Genomic DNA, 23489 nt, shown 5'->3' with positions numbered 1-23489 from the left:
GATTTAAATCCACCCTGAGCCTTACTGACTACTGATTTTTATCAGTTTGATTTAAATCAAATCCACCCTGCTCAGAAACTACAACTAATCCAGAATGCTGCTGCCAGACAGGTGACTGGGAGTGGCTGCTGGGACCATGTAACACCGGTCATAAAAGATCTACATTGGCTCCCAATATGTTTCTGGGCACTATTTAAAGTGTTGGTGCTGACCTTTAAAGCCCTAAATGGCTTTGGCACTGCATACCTGAAGGAGCAACTCCACCCCCATTGTTCAGATTCGAGGGCCTTCTGGCAGTGCCCTCATTGTGGGATGTGATGCTACAGGGAACTAGGCAGAGCGCTTTCTTGACAGTGGTACCTGCCCTATGGAATGCCCTCCCATCAGATGTCAAAGAGATAAACTACATGAGTTTCTGAAGGCAGCCCTATATCAGGAAGTTTTTAATATCTGATGTGTGTTTGTATTTGTACATTCTGTTGGAAGCCACCTAGAGTAGCTGTGGTGACCTAGTCAGATGGGCAGGGTACAAAATAAATCATCATCTACTAACAAAGCTATGCTAAAGATCATATGCAAAGGCTTGATTAGTCTTTGCAAGAAATGGTGCCTTCTCTGTTGCAGACCTGGTATGTTTTTATATCCACGCTTAGGTAAAGGACCCCTGACCATCAGGTCCAGTCGTGTCCGACTCTGGGGTTGTGGCGCTCATCTCGCTCTATAGGCCGAGGGAGCCGGCGTTTGTCCTCAGACAGCTTGTGGGTCATGTGGTCAGCATGACAAAGCCGCTTCTGGCAAACCAGAGCAGCTCACGGAAACGCCGTTTACCTTCCCGCCAGAGCGGTCCCTATTTATCTACTTGCACTTTTGACGTGCTTTCGAACTGCTAGGTGGGCAGGAGCTGGGACCAAGCAACAGGAGCTCACCCCATGGCACGGATTTGAACCGCTGACCTTCTGATCAGCAAGCCCTAGACTGTGGTTTAACCCACAGCGCCACCTGGGTCCCTATATCCACCCTTAAATTTGTATGATTACCTTTTCTTTCTTTCTAGAGGCAGGTTAAAAGATTTTCTTTTCTGTTCCTCCTTTGGTAGTTGAATTGTTTGATTTCTGCTGTTAATATCTGATAGGTTTTTTGTTCTTTGGTTTATATTTTCATTTTAAAGTTGAAAAGCAGTATAAAAAGGTATCAAAATCACCTGCTCAGCAACACTGTCTCTTGAATGCTGCCCATACTCTTAGATCAGGGTATGTAAAACTTGCTTGGAGACACATCTTGTTTTTAACTTGTGCATGGATATTCCACTCTATTTTGGACTTTTCACATACATTAAATTAGTTATGTATGGATTGTGTTTTTATTTAGATGTATGAACAAGGTCTTGCATGTTTTTTTAATACCCATTGTGTTTCTAAGACGGTCTACCTACTGAGCATATGTGCCTTTAAAAAGTTATTTTTTTGTAATTAGCATAATTATTAAGCACGTTGATCTGATCTAGTAAAAGTAATGTTTTGAAAATACTTTGACCAAGTATTTTTTTGTCTGGTCTAATGTGCACATCTAGTCCTTAACTTTAGATCTTGATTTCTTGCATTCAGAGCCATTTAATTTAATTTGGAATTACATGTAAAAATGAAGAATATTATCCCACTAGTGATTATGTGATATATTTTCAGTTGTATGAATTGGGTGATCTTTTGGAAGTTTTCTGAAGTCTCAACAGTGGAAAAGGTTTTGATGGATGATTTTGATCTTTGGATGCCAGATTTTGTCTTGTCCACAACCCCCAAGTTGAATGCATCTGTGGCTTGAGGTTTATTCCATTGGTAGGGTGTTAGCCTCTCCCCAGTCTTGGTGTGCATTCATTCAAAAATTCATGCTTATTTCTGTTGTGTGCTCTCTTTTCCATGACTATGCTTTTAGATAATATTTCAGGTAATTCTGTGAAAGGTAAAGCAGCTTTAACACCAAAAGTATCCATTTTGGCCCACAATAAAATTCAAAAATCCTTATTAGGGCAATAGCTTTATGAGACCAACCAAAATGTCTTAAAGTGTGTACTTTGATAACCTCTGTGGAGGTAATGTATTAGTAAGAAAGATAATAGGAACATCACCTCCAATGCTTAGAGTTATGGTTGCTCAAGACCCACACAAGGTTCGGCTTTGAACTAGATTTTAAGTAGGTTTCACGATAAGGAGTGCTATTTTTCTAGAAAAAGAGGTGCCGGAACTCACCACAAACACCTGCCTTGTTCTCTTACAATGACAATGGCACCTACCTGAGAGGTGTCGGAACTGAGTTCCATTGAGTTCTGGCTGAAAAAAAGCCCTGACAATAAAGTAAATTGATGATAGAAGCCTCCAGTATTCCTAGTTGATCGCAAGCAAAGGAGGTGCTAATACATAAGTCCGCTGTGATTCTTGTTCTTTCTAGGAACTTCTAACCTAGAGGAGAGTTGGAGACTTAAGAGTTGCTTCTCTTAAATACACAGCAATACTGCATGTTTGGAGCCCATGACAGAATTGACCTAGGATTTTCTTTAGGCACCTACATTTTAAAAGTGGATTTTTCTGGAAAAAAACAGAAGTCTAAATCTTTTTAATTTTTCTTCTCAAACATAACTAACTTTACATATCCTAGATTTGTAACATCTTTTACTAATACATACAGTCTGGTATTTCAGCCTTCATCTAGTTAGCATGTAAAATAATTTTATACAGCAAAGAACAGAATTTTAAGTTTTTCACCAGAAAGCTCTCTTGGGGGGCAGCTGACTTATGCCATAAGCACTAGAAAATCTTTCTTTATATGAATTCTGCTTGAATCTCTAACCACAATGGTTTTAAGGACCATTTTGGATTTTGTTTCTAGGGTCTAAAGAAGATTTCTACTTGAATCATGAGATATTGCAACTTTCTTATATCAGAAGAGAGGAAAATTTCATTCTCTTGATGTCAGGTAAATTATGAAATAACTGTTAAGGTCAGACTTGAACTTGACTACAAACCAGTGTGTGGATGCTGAAAATATTTAGTATACATAGGCTACTAGATGGAGTAGTGTCTCTTGGAGACTTAACACACAAATTCCTATTGATTTTCATAAAAGTATTGCTGCTTAGCCCTGCTGCTTCCACAGGAAATGTTCCACTATGCGTCTTGTGCCTGTTTTCCGAACTATTGGCAATTAAGTTCATTGTTACCATACTGCCTGTTGGGTGGGATTACAAAACAGGTGTTCAAGTTTGATATATCCTGTATGGAACAAAATCTCAATGAATACTTCATGTCTTTTAGATGCAGTCCTGTGCCCATTTTTATGGGAGAATGTCCCACTTACTTCATTGTGACTTATTTTGAGTAGATATGTATTAACAAGGGTGCGGACTTGAATAAAATATTGCAAGGGCCCAGGTAAGCCCCACCCCATATAATCAATCACATGACATGACACACTCACAACATTTGAATAGCAATGCCCGTCAACGTTGGGGTGCCCTGGCCCCCTCAGATATTTTATTGGGGGGCCGAAGCCCCCTTGGCCCCTAGGAGTTGGCTCCTATGATATATAAGATTGTGCTGTACATCTATAAAATATACCTTGGGGTGTGTGTGTTATGCATTTCCTGCAGTACTTTTCCCCTTTGTGGCATTTTTGAACTATTTTGAACCAGTGACATGCTTGGCCTCGTCTGAGGGTTGCCTAGAATTATTAGCAGTTTTGACCAGTTCTGCTTCCGATAATCCATGGTAATCACAATTGATGAACTTTACCTGTTTGTGGGTACATAGAATGTAATCAGTCGAGTATTGATTGATTAGCCACTAGGGTATCTTTAGACCTGAAATGTCTTATTGGGCTGTTTAATTGAATGTGAGTGGTCCTTTGTTAACCTTATTCTGCTGTTAACATAGAGCCAGCTCAAGACACTGGCTCTTTGAAGACTGCTGTAGAATATTTTGTTGCGTTTTAGGTGATCTACATAGACACCTCCTCCTAGATTAAGAATCTTATACAGAGGTACCTTGGTTCTCGAACATAATCCATTCCGGGAGTCTGTTCGACTCCTGGAACCATTTTAAAACCATGGCACGGCTGCGTCGGACGTTTGGCTTCCAAAAAACATACGCAAACCGGAACACTTACTTCCAGGTTTGCAGCGTTCGGGAGCCGATTCGTTCAGCAACTAAGCTGTTCAGGAACCAAGGTTTGACTGTACCTCTACTTCACAGCTAGGTGGCTTTAAATATGTCTTATAACTATAAAAATAAAGCAGGTTAGTGTTGCTCCAGACACTAAAGGAGCTTCAGAAGTTTTCTCATTCAGCCAAAAGAGCCTGCTGTATGGAAGCCCTTTTCCACGTCTCAACATTACTATATTGTGACTTGGAATTTAAATGGTTCTCATGATCATCCTATCAAATCTGTTTTTGTAAAGGTTTGTAAAGAGCCAGAGTGGTATAGTGGTTAAGAGCGGTAGTGTTGTAATCTGGTGAACCGGGTTCGCGTCTCCGCTCCTCCACATGCAGCTGCTGGGTGACCTTGGGCTAGTCACACTTCTTTGAAGTCTCTCAGCCCCACTCACCTCACAGAGTGTTTGTTGTGGAGGAGGAAGGGAAAGGAGAATGTTAGCCGCTTTGAGACTCCTTCGGGTAGTGATAAAGTGGGATATCAAATCCAAACTCTTCTTCTTCTTCTTCTGGTCAGCCAGGCAGCAGCTTCATTTGTCTTGTCTTGCCGGGGGGAGGGGATTTCAACTACTGTACTGTGTGTATACCTACCATGCAATGTATATTTTAATCTATTCAATATTTTGGCTAATAGGATGCATTCCCACATTTACCTCAGTCAATAGAAACAATAGTCAAAGTACTGTATCAAGGACTGCCTTTCATGCCTAGACATTTTGTAATCTATACTGCTTTACCAGTTCTCAGTCCTGACTCAAATCAGTTCTTCACTTCTAGCAGAAAAAGCAGAAAAAACAGCTCTCTGCTTGATGCACAGGTTAACCAATTTCCTTTTCTTGTGGGGAGTCTGAAAATACCCTGTCCTTTGAGCTTCTGTCCAAATTTGAAGGCTGCTTGCCTTTTGTACTGAAATTATTGTGGCTTTCTTTTTAATTATAACTGTACGTAATAGAACTTGGCATTTGAAATATGTGTCAGTATGTCTTAAACCAGGGTAACTAGTGTAGTACTCAATTCCTTTAATTTTAAACCATTTTGTTACTGGTATGCTACTTTAAACAGAATATTCCTTATTCCTAAATATACTGAAAAGATTACATTCTAACTGTCGGTGATAGCTTCTCTTTATTAGATTGTAAGTTCTTTTCCACTTGAATGAGAACGTCCTCTCCTTTCAGAGTTGTCAAAGCTTCTTAATGTTTTGTGACATGTAAGTTAGTTAAAGTGGTTAAAAGCCAAAAAGTTTAATTTACCTTGTAAGGAGCTCCCAGGCTTACTAACAAAAATACTTTCTTGTTAGCAAACAAATTGTGATCCTCTTTTGCATTTGATGGATACTGGGTTTTTTGAGGTGCACCTCCATACCAGGGGGAACTGTTGTCTCATGAGAATAGGCTTTTAGGATAAGTAGTACATTTGGAACTGGACAGGAAGGAAGCTATTTGCATATTCTTGGGGTCTTACATCGTTTTCATAGGGGTAATATCCCATGCTAATGGAGGAGACCTGAGGTGCATTTGCTGCTTTCTTGAGCGGGGTATCTAAAACTCAGCTTACTATACCTTCATAGAAAAAATGGAGAACCTTTTGGATCAAAGCACTAAGAACATACTTAGTGTGGCAGAAGAATATATACCAGCATCCTGAAAGCACTTCTCTAGGATGGGTAGCATTACAGATGTTGGGAAAGCCCCATTGTTAGAACAACATTTGAGGTACTAGTCTGCCTCCTTCAAGACTGTTTCTGCCTATATAGAGCTTGATCCAGTACTTTGCAAGTTGTAGTTCTGTTCTGATTACGGTAGCAGTGATTGGGCCAGTTTCTGATACAGTGGTTCACTCACTGCTTGGAGCATTGATGGTGGCGAGGTCACCAATGGCATCTTCAGCTAGTCTCTGATTAATTATAAAGGATTACTCTTTGCAGTCTTTAGCCATAACCTGGAAATCCTCTTCATGCGTAAGAACTATTTTAATTGAACAATAGACCTGACAGGAAATTCATTCTGCATCTGGACATTCTATTCTGCATGAAGCATGTTTCACACAGCTAATTGTGCCCATAATTTTCTTGTGCATTCATTGATGACCTATGCAAGTTAATGCTATTACAGCCTTCTTGCTTCAGTGTTTCGGTTGAAATTGAAATGGCCAGTGTAGCATGGGCCAAAGGGCATTTTTACAGGTGAGTTCTGAATGCATCAGTGAACAAGGGCCTATTGCTAAAAGCTTGGGGGAAAGGGACTTTTCAGTGATGACAACCCATTGATGAAACACCCTCCCCAGGGAAGTTCTCCTTGTCCCTACCTTATATTTTTTAATATAAATAGAATATTAGAGAGAATATTTTTTTTATTCAAATGTAATAATAAAGGGTTCATTTATTACTGATTTGTTTTATTTGTGTTTTGTCTTAGGTGTAAGACAAAAGTATATCCAGATAACCTTCCTACAACAAGTGTTGTAATTGTCTTTCACAATGAAGCTTGGAGTACTCTCTTGCGAACTGTACATAGTGTCATAAACCGGTCACCACGACACATGCTGGAAGAAATTATTCTGGTAGATGATGCTAGTGAAAGAGGTAAGATTGCATAAGGTGCAGTTTGGGCATATTGCATGAATTCAAAAAAACTGAGTAGCAAACAAAAATGAAATGCCGGTTGCTGATGTGACTGTAGTTACTGGGCAGATTAGAGCAGTTTTCATCAGGTGAAAATGAAATGCCTGTTTTGATAGGTGGAGTGTAAATATTTATATTTGAGAAAGCCTCCTTTAAGTCAAATGCATATGGTAGAGGAATTGATTCAAGTTATAGATAGCAGTGCAAAACACTTCGTGCATAACTTTGCAGGTCTGCAAACCCCATTTTGGCTGGGCCAGGTCTTTCTTTACCTTCCCTAAACTTGACATCATATATGATGGCAGGTCCACAGGGCTTGACCAAAATGGCCTGGCAGATCTAAATAGATTCATAGATCACCTGTTTTAGATTAATCATAAGACTAATGTACTTGCACAGGTTGTTTAATATTAAATTCATTATTATTTAAGAGAAATGCAGTATTCACACTTAAAAAAATCAAATCTGATTTTAAAATTCAATTTTAAAAAGCAACCTGATTCTTTTAGGTTGTTTTGTAATCAGTATTCGAAACAGGGATAGAAAAGCTAGGAGCCAAATGGCTCCTGGAACTTGGGATGTGGGCACCAAAACAGAATGTCTAGTCGCCATTTTGGGGTGGGGCGGCAACACTTTCTATTTATTATTTTGATAAGCATGAACTAATACACAATTCTAATAAGTGACACATTGTTAATATCACATTTTTAACAGAAATCGTTAATACATGTTTAATTTGGTGTTTACCATAAAAAATTTGGTGCCATACTTCAGTTTTCAAAACACTATTCTTTATTCTTAAACTCCTAAACATATTGTTTATCCTTAACATATACTTTGAAGCTTCAAGGCACATACATTTCAGTAATCCTTGAGTGTCAGCCAGGCGCACAAAGTGGCACCCAGACTTTTTGAGGTGCTCACGAATGGAGAATCTTTAGGCGCAAAATGCGCCTGGACTCCCTGCTAATTTTGAACCCTGTTTGTAATACCAATTTTTACTTACCATAGCCCTTATATGAACTTGTATAGCAAGTATATAGCATAATATATAATCCATGCTTCTCTGTGCTAAAAACATTCTCCATACAGGTACATACATTCACTCTTTTGAATTTAATGAATTCATTAAAGCTACCCACTGGAAGCAGTCCTTTGAACACTTCACAGACTGCATATGTTGAAATAGAGATTACTCTATGCCAGGGTAAAGTAAATCACACTCTTCAAATAACCTAGGGTGCCCTTAATGCTCAAACATGCATGAAATGAATATTCATTAAATAGTGCCTGTTTAATCTCAAAATCACTTTTTAGTTGGATTTTGCCGTATTGATAAGTACAGTGCACCCACATTCTGTTTTTCCTTTGGAATTGTAATGAACCTGCTTCTTAAGAGAATTCTTTTGCCTTTATGTAGAATTATTATTATTGTGGATTTCTTCATTGAAGCAGTTTTGGAATAAAGAGCTGTTGTGTGAGCTTTGCTTTTAAGAGTTTTCTAAATGTAAAGATAAAGGACCCCTGACCGTTAAGTCCAGTTGCGGATGACTCCGGGGTTGCGGCGCTCATCTCGCTTTACTGGCCGAGGGAGCCGACGTTTGTCCGCAGACAATTTTCCCAGGTCATGTGGCCAGCATGACTAAGCCACTTCTGGCAAAACCAGAGCAGTGCACAGAAATGCCGTTTGGCAAGCCCTTGGCTCAGTAGTTTAGACCACAGCGCCATCCGCGTTCCTAATAGTTTTATAGTACTTAAGTAAACTGTACTCTGAAACCATGTATACCTGTCTCTTCAAGTTGTACATAGCTACATAAAGGTAAAGAGACCCCTGACCATTATTAGGACCAGTCGTGTCTGACTGGGGATGCAGCACTCATCTCGTGTTACTGGTCGAGGGAGCTGGCATACATCTTCCGGGTCATGTGGCCAGCATGACAAAGCTGCTTCTGGCGAACCAGAGCAGCGCACGGAAACGCTGTTTACCTTCCTGCCAGAGCGGTAACTAATTATCTACTTGCACTTTGACGTGCTTTCAAACTGCTAGGTTGGCAGGAGCAGGGACCGAGCAATGGGAGCTCACCCCGTCGTGGGGATTCAAACCTCCGACCTTCTGATCAGCAGGCTACATAGCAATATGCTAATGTTTTCCTTGATCGTGCTTCTATGACTCACACGGAACTTTGTTAAAAAGAAATTGGGTTTGAAGTTTATCAAACTGAAGGATGCAGGCAGAAAAGGCAGAAAATGTTTACATGCTGGTTAAATACTTTGTAAGTAGGAAATTGGGCTTCTACAAAAATTTCCTAATCTGAAGAGAGTGGGTTTCAAATTTTAGCATCAGTTGGCTGAACTGAATAAAGCAAACATTCAGCTTTACCTTTGTATCTGCTGGTGCCATATTCCCAGTAATAAAGCTGATTTGCATAATATTTCACTTTTGCACTGGAAAAAGAAACATCAATAATACAAGACTACTCTTTGCATAATTTAGAAGTGCTAATTTTTCATTTAGAAGAAAAATAGTGGATAAATACCAATTAGTTGTTTGATTACATGTGGAAAAAGTCACCAGCCTGAACCAGAAAGAGAAAAAGAGAGTTTTAATCTTCCATTAAAATCTGCAATTTGGAGCATAATGTGTGTGTCCTGGTTCTGTTGCACAGTATTCATAGTATATTCAGTCTTAAATTTAGTGTTGATATCTGGATTGTTCTGCCCCCTTTTGACTACTCTTGTTGAGAGTTCATTTAGACGTAAGCCATTTTACACGTTCTTACCAAAATTATGAGTGTACATGTAGCTTGAATGTTTCATTTATTTTACCTTTTGTTTGTCATACTTTTTAGAGTTCTTGAAGAGACCCTTGGAGAACTATGTGAAGAAATTACGAGTACCAGTTTATGTGATTCGAATGGAGCAGCGTTCTGGACTGATCAGAGCCAGATTGAAAGGAGCTGCTGCCTCTAAAGGCCAAGTCATCACCTTTTTAGATGCTCATTGTGAATGTACAGTAGGATGGCTGGAGCCACTGCTAGCACGGATAAAAGCAGACAGGTGCTTATTTTATAAAACATGTTAAAGGTTAATACTGACTAATGCAGCTACTCTGTTTCTTTAAGCGTAACTCATCCTTGGACATAGTAGGCAAACTTCATTAATCCTTAGAATATGAGAAATTTGTAGTAGAATAATATTTGCACAAAGGATTAATTAAAGAACAGTGGCAGACCTTGGTAATCTTCAAATGCAGTATGGATGTATTGCAGATATAGTTATATGTATAATTAATAACTGTGACATCTCAGGTATCCGGCCATAGCCTGTTACTATTGTTGTTTTCTGTGTTATGCTCATGCCTTGCAGCATGTTTCTCCGGAAATCGAGCAACCTGTTCTCTGTGGTACATAGGAACCTACCATTCTACCAAGTTAAACCTTTGTTTCATTTAAGGACTTTTCTGCCCTAATTGCTAGGGGCTATGACCCCATCTGCCTCTCAATATAAATACCTTGTTTAGAGAGGTAACACTTTTGAATATGGTTAAGTTGAGCTTCAGTCTACTACCTTGTATTATTTAATTTCTAAGATTTCTTCTTTTTTCTTCCCCCCGATTTTACAATAATCAATATCTCATCACAAATACATACATCATAGTTTGACCCCCCCCCGCTTTCTGTGGTTTCTTCTATTTTCACTTTTGATTTATGCATCTCCCCTATAACTCCTTATAATTGTTACTCTCAGCTTTGAAAAGGTTAATAGTTTAACTGCTCAGCTTCAGTTAATCCTGCTAATGTAGTTAACAGTTTACAATGATTTTTAAAATACTCCACATAATTTTCCCATTCTTTTTTTACAAGTTCCCTAATCTTGGTTCCTTATTGTTCCAGTAAGCTTAGCCATTTGTGCATAGACCATTAGTTTTGCCTGCCATTCTTCCTTGGTTGAAACTGCATTTTCTTTCCATCTATTATTTATAAGATTTCTTATCCACCCTTCACCCCACATAGAATAGAAGTGACAACTCTTGCAGATAAAGGACTATTTCAAGTGCTTGATCATTACAGTGGTACCTCGGGTTACATACGCTTCAGGTTACAGACTCCGCTAACCCAGAAATAGTACCTCGGGTTAAGAACTTTGCTTCAGGATGAGAACAGAAATCGGGCAGCGGCAGTGTACTTTGTTTAATAGCATAGCACTGTTTCTTGTATTCTATGTTGCTGTGGTATAAAGTGAGCATGAGCCAGACAAAAGTGAACATATTAAGCCAGGAATAGGCAAACTCTGCCCTCCAGATGTTTGGGACTACAATTCCTATCATCCCTGACCTGGTCCTGTTAGCTAGTGGGATGATGGGAGTTGTAGTCCCAAAACATCTGGAGGGCGAGTTTGCCTATGCCTGTTTTAAGCCTCATTGAAATAACTGAAGCTATTTCAAAGACACTTGTAGATACTTAACATGAGCTGGATCATGCCTATCATTGTACTAAAACTGAAACTTTTTCAGAGATGAACTGGAAATGAGATGCTCATTTGTGGTGTAGGGCTGATATTGTATGTAAAAAAGTCTGCTCTCCTGTATTTTTGTCACATTCTTGCTTTTTCTCTTCTAATGGTCTATGCCATTTCTTTCTTTAGGAGAACAGTAGTTTGTCCAATTATCGATGTAATCAGCGATGATACGTTTGAATATATGGCAGGTTCTGATATGACTTATGGTGGATTCAACTGGAAGTTGAATTTCCGGTGGTATCCTGTTCCTCAGAGAGAAATGGACCGAAGGAAAGGTGACAGAACCCTTCCAGTCAGGTAAAGGGAGCTGATGAGCATTATTGGGATATCCCTTCATGCATGTGTCTAATTCAGGGGTCAGCAACCTAAGGCCCATGGGCGAGAAGCAGCCCGCACAGGTCATTTGACCGGCCCACGAGCCGCCCCTGAACTGAGTTGCCCGCTTGCGCACTGCGCTAAACCGATGCAGTGTGGCGCCAAAAATGTCTGCATGGACGCAGATGCTGAAATTTGCGGGCATGTGTGTGCACGTGATCCAGCCCACAGAGGGATCTCCGCGGGACCAATCCGCCCCAGGCAAGATAAACCTTGCTGAACTTTGGTCTAATTGCTCAAATAATACACAGTTATATACTGTTCAAATAATACAATCCAGGTTTAATCAGTTCCCAAGTCCATTTCCACATTAAAAAGAACTATGAAGGTGCAAGGAACTGTGAGGGAAATATGATATGTAATCAGCGACCATTAACTTTATTTTTTTTAAAAACCAGTAAATTAAGACAGATCTTAGAAAGCCTGCTGAAACAGGTAGATCATACAACTTTTACTAAGTGATTGCAGGTTGAACACTAGGAAGTGTGTTCTCCCTTAACTGTGAGCATCTAGTTTGAACAGGGAGGTCCATTTCAAGTTAGTGATTAATATGCCACCTTTTCTAAGCCTGCGGCAGTGAAACAACACTGTTTTGGCACAACAGAACTTCTTCCCTAAACCTGCTCTGGGGGTTTTGCCCAACCCTCCAGAGCATGGTTATGGGGTGCACAAGGATATAGGAGAGGAAGGGGGAGTTCTGTTGTACAGCCCAAAGTGCTTGTGCTAACATAATTGCTTAATTGGATACTGCCTATGGAAATTAATGGACCTAAGTTAATCATGTATTCATTTTATTGAAATTAATGTTCTGAGTTGGACTGGCATTAGATGCAGTTCAGAATGTTGCAACATTAAATGCAGTTCAGGATGTTGCAACATCCTTCAAATCTGTGCTGCCTTCCTGTACTCCCAGACTTGCAAATGCCTCCCTCTTTTTCACCCTCTGGCAACAATTTTAGCTTTATTTTCGTTGGGATAGAGTTCACTGCTAAGAGTAATAAATGTAATAATAAATGTCAGAGTTGGATTTAAAACATTTTCATATTCCTTTAGGACGCCTACAATGGCAGGAGGCCTTTTTTCTATAGATAGGGACTATTTTCAAGAAATTGGGACATACGACGCAGGAATGGATATATGGGGAGGAGAAAACCTAGAAATTTCATTCAGAGTAAGTAAACTTCATTTTTATTCCCATGTACTGCAGCTTAGTTTACTGTATACAGACATATTTTGAATGTTACCAGAGGGAAGAGGAAAATGTGTATAAACAATTCATAAAAGGTAGACAATTAGTGCTATCTTTCAACAATAGACTATTTTTTTTTAATTAAAAACAAATGCAGGGAAAAGAGAGAACAGCTGCTTTGCCAGAGTGCTCTGGTGCAGTACTGCAATGCACATGCTTCACAGCTGTAAACAAAAGCTCTGGGACATCCCAGTACTGTCTCTGCATGTGCAGTTGACTGAAGAATAGTTAAACTTGGGTAGAGCCAGCATGCTACCATCTATGATGTTTCAGTAATACTGGTAAGTGCCTAATATCCTTGCTGCAACAGAATGGTCTTGCTATGTTATCTGGATGTGATTTCACATGGGCTGGAAGTGGGACATCTGCTATGAGTTCTCCATGAAATGGTGAAGGGTGACATCCACTGGTCAAGTGTGATGTGTAAAAAGAATTTAAATATAATTAGTAAAATTATAATGCAGAATTATTACTCATGCAATTTTAGTTTGCATAGTAATCAGAACCTTTTTTTCTAAAAGACAATAGAAATACGTTTATGGTGTACTCTTGACATTTTCAGATTTGGCAGTGTGGGGGAACTTTGGAAATTGTGACATGTTCGCATGTTGGACACGTTTTTCGAAAAGCCACTCCTTACACTTTCCCAGGAGGCACAGGGCAGATTATTAATAAAAATAATAGACGACTTGCAGAAGTTTGGATGGATGGATTCAAGAATTTCTTCTACATAATTTCCCCAGGTAAGCAAGGAATCTTCAGCATTATATAGTGCATTAAAACTGATACGATGAATGTATAAAGCCATCTGCTCAGAATATTGATTCATCTAGCTCTGAAATGTGATGCTAATGCAGTTTTAGGCTGTGTTAATAGAAACCATAGTTTCCATCTCATGAGAAATAATAGTTACACTTCATTTTGTACTAGACAGACCTCATCTTGGAGTATTGTGTCCAGTTGTGGACTGTGAGAAGGATGTAGAAAAATTAGGGGGCAACCAAGGTAGTTTGTGGGATTGAGGAGACATCATATGAGAAAAGATTGTATGAACTGTGTATGTTTAGCCATGAGAACAGAAGGCTGAGGGGACCGAACGGCTATCACACAATAGAAAGGAATCTCTGCTACTCTCAAGCGGCAGGAATAGATCTGCAGAAGTAGAGATTTCAGGTGAACATGCATTGCAGATGCTTTAGCTCTAGATTTCCTACATCAAGCAGAAGGTTGGACTAGATTCTGTAAACATTTCTGTACTGTACTCTTAAAGATACTTGTGCTGTTATGGGGCTCAAATAAAGTAGCATCTTGAGGCATAATTCAAAGACTGTACAAAAACTACCCTGTTTGGCTGCAATTTCCTTGGAATGTTCAGACTCCTGCTACCTTATATTAAATGTTCATTTGTAGCTGTGTAAGCAATTTTCATGGAAGTTGGTCTGTAGATAAGAAATTGATGCAGCCTCACAGTATCAGATAAAACTGTTTTTTTTAAAGGTATCCATATCTCTTAGAAGACTTTTTGTGATAGTAAGATACCCAGAATAAAGGTATATAATGATCTTGCTTCAGAACCTGTCCTCAAAGATCTATGTAAAGATTACTCTTCTCACCCAGTCTAATTTTTGTGCAGGTCATCTATTACTGTATTTATTCAAGTAAAACTGTAACTAACTATGAAATGCAATTCTCTGCAGGGGTTACAAAGGTAGATTATGGAGACATATCATCACGACTTGGACTTAGACACAAGCTGCAGTGCAAACCTTTTTCCTGGTACCTAGAGAGTGTTTATCCTGATTCCCAAATACCACGACTCTATTTCTCTTTGGGAGAGGTAATGTTTTTAAGACCCTTACAGTTTTGAGAACTCTTAATTAACTGTAGAATTCTTTAATATGCCTCAAGTGTTGAAGTAAAAAATGTGTGTCAACAGCACACCTGTGCTTTTTTTAATGTGCAAAGTTTTAAAGTTTGTGTAATAAGATTAAAGCAGATTTATTTCTCCCATGTGTAAGTCTTTCTGTAATGCTGTAATATAAGAATTCAAATTCTTAGGTCATATAAAATCTAAGTTAATACTTGGAAGGAAATTCTTTTCCAGAAACAGGGAATTTACATGCTGCTGCTAATGTGCACTGTACTTTTAGCTAACAGCTTCTAAACTTAAGTACTGTATTTTTCACTCCACAAGACGCACTTTTTCCCTCCTAAAAAGTAAGGGGAAATATCTGTGCGTCTTATGGAGTGAATGGTGGTCCCTGGAGCCGAATTGCCCAGGGGCCAAAAGAGGATCATGCTTTTTATTTTACAAAGAGAAAAGGGGGTGTTGAGAGGACCCCACTCAGCAGCTGATCAGCAAGAGATCGGGAGAGAGATAAGTCCCGGCTCCCTTTCAGCCCCGCCCTCCATTGTTGAATGTGCTGCAGAGGGAGGTTGTTTGTTTCCCCAGTAACATGTGACTGGCTGATTAGATTATCTGTCTGGAAACTGTAGAAAAGGCTCCCTTTAGAAGCTGCAGAAATGTGAGTTGAACCTCATAAAAATGGGGCTTTCCCTCTTTGCTTTTCCCCCTTTGCAAAAAAAAGCTGCAAAACTTTTAGCTGATCCTCAAAAAACAGGTATTTTAACTTTGCAAAAAAACTGCAAAACTTTTAGCTGATCCTCAAAAAAACAGGGCTTTTAGAGGAGGAAAACCAGAAAAATATTTTTTCCCCTTGTTTCCTCCTCTAAAAATCAGGTGCGCCCTATGGTCCGGTGCGCCCTATGGAGCGAAAAATACGGCAACCACAGGCTAGTGATGTAGCAGGGATTCTAAAGAGGAAACACTTGTTTTCTCAGAACAAATTCTTTTCCTCTTATTATGTTCAGCATGTTTCTATACTGCCTTTTTTGTAAATAATTTTTTATTAATTTTCACAGATACTAAACAACAAAATAAGGCAATCTAACATTTGAACTTCTAATAAGGAATCCTACTATTTAGAAGTCTTCTTTTGAGGTTCTTTAAACCTCAAGACCCCTTCTTCTGGTTCTTTACATCTTACATCATTCTCTGCATTTTGTTATCATTTTTATCCAGCTGTTACTCCTTAACATTTTCTAGGGCCTTACTGCTTACAAGTGCTTAATCGAACCCTGCCAGTGTACCAACTTGTTTACAATATTTCTGCACATATACAATAAGTTTTTCCCATTCATTTTTAAACTTCTCATTGTCAGAGTCTCTGGGTTTTGCCGTCAGTTTTGCCATTTCTGCATATTCCATAAGTTCTACCTGCCGTTCTTCTATTGTTGGCAACTTTTAAACCTTTCTCTCTGATTTCCTCAAAATATTTTGACTTTAATTGATTATCCACTTCTGTTAACAGCTCTCTGTACGTTGGCCATTTAGTCCTTATGCTAACCTTTTTAATACTGATACAACTTCTGTCGGTGAGATCTACCATGGTGTCTTTTGTTCTAATAAATCCTTATATCTCCCATACTTTTAAAGTTGCATTTCTTATTATGTGGTTCTGGAATGCTTTGTGCACTTTGGCTTTATTATACCATAAATACACACGCCAACCAAATCTATTGTCATGTCCTTCTAAATCTAAAAGATCTGTGTTTTCTAATTTAATCCAGTCCTGAATCCAACAGATACAGGATGCTTCATAATATATATTTAAATCTGGTAGGGAGAAACCTGCCTTTTAATACAAATATTCCCAAAGTGGTTAACATACAACAGCTTAAAAACTCCTGTATTTTATTTAATAAATCTTTAACTTACCATACAGAGTATCTACCCTCACAATGCAGTTTGCAACATATATAATAAACATTAGAATACTGAATTATTAAAATAAGAAACAATAAAAATGATGCTCCCAATGGACATCAAAAGCATTTTCCTGGGGATGAATTTTATTAATGCATTATATTAGGGTTACCATCAGTGCTGTCAAGTATCCCGTTTCCCCCGGGAATCTCCCTTATTTCAAGCAGTTTCCCGTTGCTATCTCTTATTTTTTATATCCCTTTAATTTCCCGTTTTTTCAAAGGAAGCAGCTCCTCTCCCTCCCCCTGCTGGCCAGGGACTGGGAAGACCTCGCCTCCTTGCAGCCTCAAAGCAAGCGGGAGCCATTTCCCGCGCTTACAGGCGTCGTAGCCCACGGGCAGCGTTTCCAAAATACAGTAAGCCTACTGTGCGCGTTCACACCAGTGCCGCCCACTACTGCCATGTGACTGTCCCCGGGATAGGTGAGGCTGCTGATCCCTTATTTTCAAATCCAAAACTTGACAGCTATGGTTACCATACGTCCGGAAATTCCCAAATATATCCTGAATACTTTAGTCAGAAGCAATGTACAGGCAGAAATTGCTAAACTGTCTGGGAAAATCTGGAAGTATGGCAACCCATGTTGGCATTGTCGTTATTGGCAATTTTCCTTAAAATTGGCAGCCCTACATTATATGCTATATTATAATAAACTAATTTAAAAGGCAGTAAAGTACACACTCTCTGGTCAATCCAACAGTAAAGTACACACTCTATGGTCAATCAAGCCCAACGGCCTTATCGAATAAAAGGACTGTTGCTTACCTCTAAAATGAAGCCAAGGAAGATTATAGACAAGGCTTTAGAGTCATACTCAAAATGATGATTAGAATCTGATCTTGGATTAACAAAGCTAAGTGGACCACTAAGGCTATTATAATGTTTGATCTGATTAATCATCCTATTCAATTTCAGGTTGGACAGGTAATCTCACTCCCTATCCTTCCTCTCTCTCGCCCAATTTAAGGTTAAACTAATTTGATAATTTAGAGTGAATGCCATAATTACCACTCCGTAAGTGATTCTCATGATCACATATTGTCGTCTAAACAATTGTACTGATTTTCACTAAACTTTAGATAAAACTTTCCACATTTTAAAAATCACATTGACTCTGAAACATATGTTGGACTATGCAAGAATATCCTTGCTTTTATCAAGGGGTTCAGTGAGTTTAAGTTATAAGTCTTAGTGTTATTAAAATCTCAGTTGTTGGAAAGGCATGGGTAGCTTAGCTGGTGTGCAAGCTATAACCATTCTTGGGAAAGTGTAGTCTGGCCATATTATCCATGCCCTAACTAAAGTTACGTTTACAGTACTGTAGTGCATTCCATGTGGGGTTCCCTTGGGAGACTGGAAAATCCAACTGATTCAGAACACAGCTTCCACTAGTGCAGTGCTTACTCCTACAACACTGCAGAATACTGGTTTACTGAAAGGAAAGCATTGGAATGTGGGGAGGAAAAAGTCTGTTAGGTGACAGTTGGGGAGAAGTAGTAGAGTAGAGCAGCTGAAGAGAAAGATGAGAGAAAGCAGTGGACTAGGGAAACAGAGCGGGGCAAGTGGTCCAAAGTTTAACCATTGGGAAAAAGTGAGCTATAATAAAACACTGAATACTATTATATTTCCAGGAACAATCACTGACTTTTAGGAGTCTAAGGATCTAAGTAGCTCTTGAACACCATGCTGCTATTCTATGCCTTTCGTTTTATTGGTGGTTTTTAAAATTGTGTGTGCTGCCTTGATAATTTGATTTGGAAGCATACTGCTGCAAGGTTGAGGCCTGGTATTGCCCTGCATCCCCACGTGGCCCCCATGCCACAGCTCATTCACTATTTCTCTGCTCTTCCATTGTGGTTCTTTGTTGTATACAGTGAAGGGCATAAAGAAGGTGCATGGAAAGAGCCTCAAGACTGCTCCTGATTTGTTTGTTTGCTTGCTTGCTTGTTGAATTCATATGCCACCCTTCACCCAAAGATCTCAGGCCAGTTCACAGCATAAAAATACAAATTAAAAACACAAGATGCATAATAAAAACAAGAAAAAGGAAAACAAACAAAAAACCACTACCCTCCGGAAGCACATTTAACATGACATAAAATGTTATCAGCCAAGGCCTGGTTGAAGAGGAATGTTTTCCCCTGACCTAAAGATGTATAATGAAGGTGCCAGGCAAGCCTCCTGGGGAGAGCATTCCACAAATGGGGAGCCACTGCAGAAAAGGCCCTGTTCTCGTGTTGCCACCCTCCGGACCTCTAGTGGAGGAGGCCCGCAAAGAATGGCCTCAGGTTGGCTCATATTATTATTATTAATTCAATTTATATACCGCCCTATACCCACAGGTCTCATGTGGAGAAATACAGTCTTGTATGTATAGGATGGACAGGGTAACTGAACAGGGCACATATGCAAAGGCTTTCTTGCTTGTGATTTCCAAGGCTTGCATGCAGATTGTCTTTCTACTGTAAACATGTATAGCAAACGGAGTGTGCTGAATTTTTGTTCTTGTCTTCAGATAAGAAACATGGAAACAAATCAGTGTCTGGATAACATGGCAAGGAAAGAAAATGAAAAAGTTGGCATTTTTAATTGTCACGGGATGGGTGGCAATCAGGTAACAATATAAAATTCCTAAAACTAAAATATTAGATTTTTGAACTGTATATAATTAGACAAGTCATTGTGTATGTGAATGTGAGAGTGCATATGTCTGTGTACATGCATGAGCACTGTGTGTACATATGCCACAGAGTGCGGAGGAATTAATGTTTTGGGGAGTGTGCGTGCATATGTCTGCATGGCAGTATGCTTGCGTGTGTGTGTGCATGTTTGAGTGTTCAAACAGTGTAATGCAAGAATGTACGCGGGTGGCGCTGTGGGTTAAACCACAGAGCCTAGGGCTTGCTGATCAGAAGGTCAACGGTTCAAATCCCTGTGATGGGGTGAGCTCCTGTTGCTCAGTCCCAGCTCCTGCCCACCTAGCAGTTCGATAAATAGGTACCGCTCCAGCGGGAAGGTAAACGGCGTTTCCGTGCGCTGCTCTGGTTCACCAGAAGCAGCTTAGTCCTGCTGGCCACACGACCTGGAAGCTGTATGCCGGCTCCCTCGGCCATTAACACGAGATGAGCGCCGCAACCCCAGAGTCAGACATGACTAGACGTAACTGTCAGGGATCCCTTTACCTTTACCTTTATGCATCTGTAGGACTCTGTGTACATGTATTTGTGCATATATGTGTGTACACAGATCTGTGTGTGAGAGACGGGGGTGGGGTGAGATATGTGGGGGAGTGAGAGAATGGAGGAGAAAGAGTGCCCCCACTTATTTGTGCTTTGGCCACTCCTTCTGCCAATGGTATGTGGCTCCAGTCACTGTCTCCCAAAGACAATGTGCCCCTTGACCTCAAAAAAGGGTTCCACACTTACTGGGAAGTAAGCCTTGTTAAATTCAGTGGGACCCATTTCTAAATAGAAATAGGATTGCACTTTGACAACTTCTTTATAGGATGCTTTGATTCTTGTAGGACTTTCTTGGAATAATATTGATTTGACTGTTGTGAGATTGCAAGCTTGTGCAGCTAGAGGGAGATAATCCTGTTTCATGCTGTAGACCTGTTTGTTTTAGGACATAGATGGGTGCTGTTGGGTAATATGGCGGGGAAAGTTGTGATTCCCTCTCAAAAAACTATTGCCCTGGAATGAAGTTCTGCAGCAGCCCTGCCCTCTATCCAGGTGCCCAGTGACTATATCTACTACTAGTTTGAGGAACTCTTTTATGCATTGATTATTCAAAAGCTGTTTTCCAAATGTGTACATTGAGGACAGGTTTAATATTCAGAAAAACATATAAAGTGGTATATAGCATGGTAATAACAGGCTATTGCTTTCCATCAAGGTTTTCTCATATACAGCCAACAAAGAAATTCGAACAGATGATTTGTGCTTAGATGTCTCCAAACTTAATGGTCCTGTCACAATGCTCAAGTGCCACCATTTAAAAGGCAATCAACTTTGGGAATATGATCCAGTGGTAAGTTGTCTTATGACTGAAGTTCAAGTGATTAGAAAATTCAGTGAATAAAGATTTTGGTATAATTATAGTTATTGTGGAGTATGCTGGTTGGAACTAGGAGATGGGAGTAATAATTTAAGATAAGTAACATGATGTGTTGCAATTTTAAAACTGTGTTGGAATTAAAGCTTCTTTTTTAGTATTGCAGTTTTGTAAGCAATGGGAGGGAACTCATCTAAGGAAATAATTCATTCCTGTGTTCCATGTATTACAAAGGACACACACACCAATTACACCTGTACCCTAACAAATAACACTCCCTATTTTTTCCACAAACTGCAATGCTAGTTTTACCTGCCTTTCTCAAACTACAGTAATTCCTTGCATGATTAAAGGAAGCGCTGGCGGCCTTGGAGCTTGCAGTCACATCCTGTTTTGTTTTCCAAAGGGCCTGAACAAAAGGTACCAATGACCTTTTTGTTGGCCCCTTGAATGCAAACCCTTTCCAACTCTTCCCCATTTCTCATTGTGCAGTGGTGCATTTAAATTTCTGTTACAGCAGCATCAAGGCAAAGCTAGAAATTGCTGTTAGAACATGGTTACAGGTTGGATTAAAATGTCAATTTGTATAAAAGTTTTGATAGTCAATTTCTAGTAGTACATTTTTAAATCTGTGGGCCCATGGTCCATTTATTACAGTGCGCCTGCTCTGAGTATGATTTTTGTTAGATATTACCTAGTGTTTTAAATTGGCCCTATTTCTTGCTGATTTAAATAATGATTTAAGTCTATGCTGAGTCATTACTTTAAAACAAAAGAGTTTCAAAAGCAGTGTGCACTTTAAGGGAGGCTGCTCGTGAAAGGAAACACATTAAAAAAATATCCTAGACACCCTCCCACAAGCCCTTAAGAATCTTCAGTAGCATTTCCAAGATACCTAAGAGGTACTGAGTTCCATATATGCTCTCAAAGGATATGGACTGCTCGGAGAGAGGAAAACACAACTGTCCTTTTCCTAGCAGTGGTCCTAACATAAACCTACCTGACTGGTGTAGATTATCTCTTCCTCTTCTAATTAAAATATTCTTTTTTTTCCCTCTTTCCCCTCTCCCCCGCCAAAAAAGAAATTAACCCTTTTGCATGTGAACAGTAACCAGTGCCTGGATAAAGCCACTGAAGAAGACAGCCAGGTACCCAGCATCAAAGACTGCAGTGGTGGCCGCTCTCAGCAGTGGCTTCTTCGTAATGTCACCCTTCCAGAAATATTCTGAAAGGAGTCAAAGAGGAGGATTGACTGGACTACCTCAGCAAGTACGTGGGCTACGTTTTTATGTAGCAAGCAAAGGCTGCAAGGTTTATTGGCCACTGGAGCAGATTTCTAAATCTTGAAGAGCCAGCCATCCTGGTGTTAAGGGTGTGGGACTACATGAGTACTTGTGAACCTGCGCACACTGATGTTTACAAGATTGAAAATAGTTCATCGAAGAATCATTTAATAGAACATTTGGACCGTGGAAACAATCAAGGAAGTAGGCACTCTGGAGAGTGGCACAACTTAGTTCGCTTGTACATCAGCAGCCTTGGACAAAGGTGCTGTTACAAAGATTCCTAAGATTCTTTTACAAGGTTTAATGTTAACCAAGGTATCAAACATAAATGCAAATATAAATGGAGAAGATTTAATATCACAAGGGGGGGAATCACTGCAGCAAGAATCAGGGTTCAGAGGCAAAAAAACAAATCAGAACTATATAAGAAGTACAATTTGTAATACTAAATATCAGATTTATATGTAGATTTTTTTACTTCGGTGGGGGGGGGGAATAACCAAGTGAGACACAATTTCTGTTCAATTGTGTGGTAGTCCATTAATATCCTTTCTTCCTCCCCTGATGGGTCTTGAGCTTATTAGGAGCAAAAGTAAAATTGAGTATAAATAAAATTGGCTCTTTGAATGTCAGTTCAACCTTTTCAAACTTTTCATTTTGGCTTGCAGGCTGTTGGAACTGTTAATACATTTTTAATCATCTGAAAACTGGAGATGCATCCTTTGATGTGACTTGCTATTTCAGTTGTACTTGGGTCAATCAGCTTTTGACCTTCCATCACCAACTTAAGAATTTGTTAGTAAAATCTGTTAACTTGACTGATAATGCTTAATGGCCAACTCTCTTACTACTGTACTACAGGTTTTGTTTTCACAGCAATAAATCTTTCATTTTTTGACTCCAGTCAGAGCCTACAAATATTGCTTATTCAGGTAATAAGTAGTTGACAACTGAATGTTTCTTGAGAACATTTTTTCCACTCCATACTTCGATTGCATTCATATTTACATTGCATTTTTTGAATTGTAATGTTGATCTGCTTTTTTTTCCTAATAAAATCTAAAAAAAAACCTTTAGAAATGGCCTTTAAAAAATTGATGTAACTGAAGGCCCTATGATTTGCTGCTACATTAGTCCAGCATTTTGAACTTGAATAGCTTCTTTCAGCAATCTCTGAAAAATCAGAGCAGTGGGGAGTGGGTAATATTATGGTTCCTAACATTCAAAATGAGCTGTCTTTTAAAGAAAGAAACATGGAAATGACTAGGATAATTTTGAAAAGAATGTGGAGTCCTGTTTCCATTCCAGTTGGTTATATGCTGCTTTGATCAGCTATTCTCTCATTTTAAACCCATTATGTG

The 23489-nt window shown here is 39.3% G+C and overlaps 1 protein-coding gene across 3 annotated transcripts in view; it reads left to right on the top strand.

Moving 5' to 3' along the window:
• The window catches only part of GALNT1 (polypeptide N-acetylgalactosaminyltransferase 1), a 53824-nt gene extending 30793 nt beyond the window's left edge, over window positions 1-23031 (top strand). Inside the window, exons 1-10 of one of the 3 annotated variants that reach the window (XM_033168845.1) lie at window positions 2881-2967; window positions 6616-6782; window positions 9671-9878; window positions 11466-11636; window positions 12768-12885; window positions 13526-13706; window positions 14661-14800; window positions 19305-19403; window positions 20684-20818; window positions 21925-23031. In XM_033168845.1, the coding sequence (XP_033024736.1) occupies window positions 6740-6782; window positions 9671-9878; window positions 11466-11636; window positions 12768-12885; window positions 13526-13706; window positions 14661-14800; window positions 19305-19403; window positions 20684-20818; window positions 21925-22071 (1242 nt within the window). In that variant the 5' untranslated portion in view covers window positions 2881-2967; window positions 6616-6739 and the 3' untranslated portion in view covers window positions 22072-23031. Of the gene's footprint in view, window positions 1-2880; window positions 2968-6615; window positions 6783-9670; window positions 9879-11465; window positions 11637-12767; window positions 12886-13525; window positions 13707-14660; window positions 14801-19304; window positions 19404-20683; window positions 20851-20886; window positions 20960-21924 lie in introns of those variants that run through there. The other 2 variants (XM_033168843.1, XM_033168844.1) reach the window with 2 other exon arrangements.
• The last annotated feature ends 458 nt before the right edge of the window (window positions 23032-23489 follow it).

The sequence above is a fragment of the Lacerta agilis genome, chromosome 14 (assembly GCF_009819535.1).
Source record: "Lacerta agilis isolate rLacAgi1 chromosome 14, rLacAgi1.pri, whole genome shotgun sequence".
Taxonomy (NCBI): Eukaryota; Metazoa; Chordata; class Lepidosauria; order Squamata; family Lacertidae; genus Lacerta; species Lacerta agilis.
Note: the sequence above shows the minus strand (reverse complement) of the source record. Positions and strands in the feature narration are given on the sequence as shown.